General features: G+C 46.6%; 1 protein-coding gene across 1 annotated transcript in view; it reads right to left on the reverse strand.

Moving 5' to 3' along the window:
* Positions 1-4,965, reverse strand: part of TMEM26 (transmembrane protein 26) — a 59,205-nt gene extending 54,240 nt beyond the window's left edge. Inside the window, exon 1 of the mRNA XM_020998234.2 lies at positions 4,582-4,965. Coding sequence (XP_020853893.1) covers positions 4,582-4,772 — 191 coding nt within the window. The 5' untranslated portion in view covers positions 4,773-4,965. The remainder of the gene's footprint in view (positions 1-4,581) is intronic.
* Positions 4,966-6,000: the final 1,035 nt, after the last annotated feature.

A 6,000-nucleotide genomic window follows, 5' to 3' on the forward strand; every position in this document is an offset into this window, starting at 1 on the left:
CAGGTCAAATAACTACAGTAATTTCAAAGTAGTAAATGAGCATAAATGATATTTTTGAGATAGCTGCAACAAATGTAATATAATGTGAAAATATCTGTGATTTCTATTGGTAAAAAAAAAGTCCCAGGTACTGTTTATAATTGGGGCAAATGCTAAATTTCAGTAGGAGTTAGGGAAAATAAAGATGTAATTTTTTTCCCATGATAATTCATGGTCCTCCTGAAATATATCCATGGATTCCTTGGAATTCTCTGAAATCCAGGTTCAGAACCCATGTTCTAGGGGCAGCTAGGTGGCGCAGTGGATAGAGCACTGGCCCTGAAGTCAGGAGGACCTGAGTTCAAATCCAGCCTCAGACCAAACACTTGACACTAGCTGTGTGACCCTGGGCAAGTCACTTAACCCCAATTGCCTAAAAAAAAAAAAGAAACCATGTTCTAGACCTTAGCAGATAATCTCCATGGATTGCTGTGCCACCAAATTTCACCACCTGCTTTCTGGCTGTCCTTCCACTCAGAAAACTATAGAAAAGGAGTGAGGTGTGTCCCTAGACAGCAGACAAATAGTCCATCATGGGACACATAACTGGAGCCTGCCCAGTTTACTAGCAACAGGTACTCTGCTGGCACAGTCTTCCAAAAACCCAGAATTACTTCCAAACCATTAGAAGGCACTGAAGTAGGACATGAATAGGCTTATGTAATGTAAAAGAAGCAAAATAAATGCAACAAGCTAATTAAAACAACCTTGGATATGGCTTTTGTCTGGTGCTTTTCCATATTTCTGCAGCATGTCTTCATATGTGCTTCCCTCTCCCTCCCCCAATGATTTTTAGTAAGTACTTAGCAGAGTGTGAAATAAAATTTCAGTTTACAAAGGACTGATTTGGTAGACTCAGTTATACTCAGCAAAATGAGTAGAACTAGGACACACTAAACAGGCCATTTTAAAAACGTTTGTAAAATGTTCTTCGTTAGCCTGAAGGTCGTAGCATATGGCACCAGAACAATGTAATGTAAACAAGAAATGTCTTGAAAGGTGGCTGAACTCAGATGAATTGAAATGACCAATCTTGGTCCCAGAGAAAAGATAGTGAAACCCATTTGTCTTAGAGGTGGGGAATGGGAGCAAAATATTGGTCATTCCATTCCCTCATCTGACAGATAAGCAACTGAGGGCTGGGAAGTTATGCCTTGACCAATGTCACGTAGCACGATGGGAAGTGATAGAGCTGGGATCTACAGCTAGGTCCTTTGACTCTAAAAGCCATCCTTGTTCCATTGACAGTTTAGCTTCACTTTTTTTGTTTGTTTATTTTTTTAAAAGGGAACGAGTTCTATGTGTTTCTGTGTGGGCTGGGGGAGGTTAATGGTTGTATTAGTTGAAATAAACAAGGATTAGAAAAGAAATAACCAAGGATTAAAAAAGAAAATATATCAATAAAACCTTCAACTTTTAAGAAAGACTTTAAAAGAGTCTTAAAGCCTACATATCTATGCTAGTTCAATTAATCTGTTTTGCTTGGTCACTCTGAAATGGTTAAACTGGACACTCCCCAGGACAAGAAAATTAGACTCTTTATTTCTGCAATATAAAGCCCTACTATAGCAACCTTTCCACTCAAGTAAAAGTGACTAGCTTCATTTTCTGACTTTATTCCAGTTCATGATTGTTGGTGTCTCCAGGAGGTTTCTCTACTTGCTTCAAAGGACAGTGTATTCAACTGATGTAAAAAGAAAAAAAAATAAGTAGATGTTAAAACTAAAAGTAAAGAGGGCTCACTCACAGACCATTGATACGTGACAGATGGAGAAAAATGCAAACTTCTTCCAAGAGCACCCTGGACACTAGCCAGCAACTTGGTCACCACTTTTACCTCCCACAATTGGCTTCTCAGTTGACTGTGAATGGGGATGTCAGCCAGAACCAGCTATTAATGTTGACAAGTTAGATGGGAAAAGTTCTACTGAACCACAGCTTTTGGATATAAATGAGATAAGAACACAGTGTCCTAGATCAGAGATTTAGAAGGGACCTCAGAAATCAACTAGTCCAAGACCAAAATTTTTTACAGAAGGGGAAACTGAGGCCCAGAAAGTTAGAGTAACTTGCCTATGGTCACCTTGGTAGTAAGTGGTATCAATTAACATTCAAGTGTTTCTCCCTAAAACAGCCATTAAATTGTTTAGAAGGTGCTTTTCACCTCTTCCAAAATCAACTGCTTATTGTCAGTAGGTCAGCTCTACACTGTACATGCTTCTGCTAAAGACTTGATTCTCTTACTGCTGGAAATACTTCTCTGCTTTTAATCAAGTACTTTGTAAAAAACAAAATCAATGTTATATGACCTAGGTGAGAAGAGAAAAACACACACACACTCACACACACACACACACACACATACACACACACACACCCATTTCTTTCCATTTGTTTCTTTAACCCTAAAACTTGTTTATGCAGCTAATTGCTTTTCTCTTTGAGGATTCCAAACATGGGTTCTACAAGGTTTTGTGTTGTAGTGGGAAGCTTGGATTTGGAATGAGAAGACCTGCATTCAACTGTCAATTCTGCAGTTTAGTACCTGTGTGACTTGGGGAAAATCACTTAACCTCTCATCTATAAAATGAGATGGCTCTAAGAACTGGCCAATTCAGCTCTGTGTGATATGAGAGGATTCTCTGATAAGGCCCTTCACTGTTGGAGGTCCCAGTTTCCTCACTGATAAAATGAGAAGGCTCACCTGGATGAACTCTCTGACCCGTCTCCCTCCCCCAAGGTCTACACCTATGACACTTCAGCCAGGGCAGACCAAATGTAACACCCTACTGACATTAGAAAGGAAGTTCTGATCACCACAGCATTAAGTCAAGTTTAAACCTTGAAAATGGCCTGGGATGGCATCTTGTGAAAAATAAGAGCACAGAAAGAAATGATAGATTCCAAGCTGGCAGCGACTTGGAGATGATCCAGTCCAGCCCCCTTATTTATCCATGAGGGAATAAGAGGCTCAGACAAGCCCAGTGACCTATTCAAAGAGGCACAGCTAGCATGTGGCAGAAATAGAATTCAAACCCAGGCCCTGTAATTCCAAATCCAGGCCACCACCCACTTTCCACCATGCCATACCTGCCATTCCAATGAACCAAATAAGTATATTCACCAGTCATTCTCTTCTAATCTCTTTCTGTCATGCACATTGACTTTTAAATGTTTACTGTTCTTTTAAATTTCAAAATGTAAAAGCCAGAACTCTGAGAATTCCCTGAGAGCCCATCCATGGCTTCTACATTTTGAAATTTTAACAAAGTAGATATTTAAAAGCCAATCCACATGACAGAAAGAGGGAAATGACTATGTGATTTTTTCTAGTTTAAAAATACAAATAAAAATCATTGAAATGGTAGGCAATTTAAGACCCTGAAAAAGTTTGAGATTAAAACAGATTAGAGGCAGAAGGCATGTAAACAGTCGAAGAATTCTCTCTTAGCCTATTCACTGCCGTTCAAGTTGGAAGGAGCAGAATATGTGGAGGATGAAGCCTAATTGTAGGAAAGGAGACCCGGGCTTCCCAGGGAGGATAGTAAAGCACAGAGACCCTGAGTTACTCTGCTATGATTAACTGGGGGGAAGCCAAGTAAAAATCCCGAGCAATGTCCAAAGGGACCGGATGCCTAGTCCCCAGAGAGCATGATAGGGAAGCCAGGGACAGCCAGTGCCCAGCAGAGGAATCTGCTTCTGCCCTGACTCGGCTTTCTAACCCAAGCAACTTTCTCAAAGCACATGCTTTCCTTTTCCTGTTTCCTGCAACTAGGCTGGTATGCAAGAATTCAAGGAAGAAAGAAGGAGGGATTCAAGAGAGAGCTGGAGGAAAAAGAAAGAAAAAAGAGAGAGTTTGTGAAAAAGCCAAAAAAACTAAGAAAGTGAGAAGTAGAAAGAAGGGAAGGAGGAAAAAAAAAGAGAGGAGAGGGGAAAGAGAAAAGAGGGAAGAAAGGAGAGAGAAAAGAGGAAAAGAGAGTAGAGAGTAAAAAGGAGAAAGAAAAAGAAGGAAAGAAAAGGGGGAGGACAGCAGAGCGGGGAGAGAGAAAGGAAGAAAGGAAAGAAATGAATGACAGAAAGGAGACAGAAAAAAGGGAAGAAAAAAGGGGGAGAGACAGAAGGAGAGGGAGGAGGAGAGAGAGAGAGAGATTGATTGACTGATTGATTGAGAGAGAGCTCTAAACTCAGGAAACAAGAACACAATCCCTCCTCTTCTTGAAGCGGGGACAGAACAAGAGCCTTTCCTGCAGCAGGGTCATTGAACCCCCTCTTGCCTCCTGGGAGCATTCGCAAACCTGAGTCCAGGGGCTCCCTCGTGCGCCCCTGCGTCTCCAGCCGAGATGTGGGAGCGAGGTGAGGGAGCCAGGGACGCGCTACTACGCACTGGGTCAGCCACGTCTCTGCGCCTTTTTGCCATCTCAGGCTGGACGCGGAGGCTCCCACCCGAGACGGTCAGGGTGATCTGGGAGGCCCCGGTGGGAATGGCTGTTGCGGGGGTAGTGGGAGCTGCGGAGGACATCGAGTGGGGCGGTGGGGACTCACCCAGGGTAGCCTCGGCCTCGGCGCCTCTTCAGCGTGAGCGCCGTCTCCAGGACGAGGGGAAGATGCAGCAGTGCCAGCAGCCAGAAACGGGGCTCCTTCTTCACCTCGGTCACCCGCCAGACGCCCACCAGAGAGTGAAGCGCGAAGAGCAGCCGCGTGGCCAGAGCATTGAGCAGCACCAGCGGCTCCATGGCCCCGCGGCCGGCCAGCCCGCCACTGACGGCTGCGCTCTGCACCGAGGGACAGAGGGCTGGGCAGCCCGATAGGTGCCCCGACGGGGCGGTCCCGCCTGCAGCCGCCTAGGGCTGCCCTGGCCAGCTACCTCCCTGCCCTCCTCCCTCCAGCAGCTAAACCTGGAGCGGCCCTCACTCGGCCAGCAGCCCTCCTCTACGCTGCAGTCGCCTCCGCCGCCCCCGACGGCCCGTTATAAGTCCGGGGCGCGAGGCTCGCCCCTCCCCCCTAACTTCCTGACAACTCTTTGGGAGCCAGTGAAATACATACAGGCGCGCACACACTCAGACACATGCACACTCAGAGACACGCACGCACACATATGCACACACGGGACCATCTGAACGGAGCCTTTCCAGAGCGCGCAGTAGGAGTGTTGGCTCACCCAGCTCCTGTACCCCACCCCGGAGCCCGGAGCCGGGCGCCAGCTGCTGCTGCTGCTGCTGCTGCTGCTGCAGCTCCTGGCGACTCACTGACCGCCTCCGGGGACACCCCGGAGCCCCGGAGCCAGCCTGACGAGCGGAGCGCAGCGGGGACCTCAAACACTGCTGACGCTTCCTCTCTAACTCACGCTGACGCTCACACACAGCCCACCGCCACACTCACGAGCACACATCCCCGGCGGACACCCTGCACCATCTGGGACTGGGAATGGAAGGCCAGGCAGAGTGAGACGAGGTCGTTCAGTCCTCGGGGCTCTGGTTTGCTTCAAGTTCTTCTGCCCTGGCTCAGACTCCAAAAACACACAACTTCCCTCGGGGGGCCACAAGTTGTCCCGCGGGGAGTTTCACTGCCCCACAAGCTACAGCTTTGAGGTCGCAGGGGGTGTTATTTCCCCCATAATTTCTAAATTACATGGGGTATAGGGAAAGTGGCACCGGAATTGGCACTCCGTAACTACCTCTACATCCAATCAATCAATAAGCATTGATTAAGGACTTGTACATTTCTTCCAGGCTCTGTGCAAGGGGCTGCTCAGAGAAAGATAAAAGTGAAACAGCTGCAACAGCTGGGGGATGAGGTTATGGGAAGAAATGCTACTTAAAACTGTGCAGCAATATCAGCACCTCGAGCGTAAGGCCTTTCGTTATATCCCAGGTGCCTAGTACACCGTGTCTGTCACACAACAGGTGTTCAGCAAATGAACGACAAATGCATGATCGTGTTCAGACTCGGTGAGCCTGTCTG

Source organism: Phascolarctos cinereus, unplaced genomic scaffold, assembly GCF_003287225.1.
Source record: "Phascolarctos cinereus isolate Bilbo 61053 unplaced genomic scaffold, phaCin_HiC Scaffold_3;HRSCAF=262, whole genome shotgun sequence".
Taxonomy (NCBI): Eukaryota; Metazoa; Chordata; class Mammalia; order Diprotodontia; family Phascolarctidae; genus Phascolarctos; species Phascolarctos cinereus.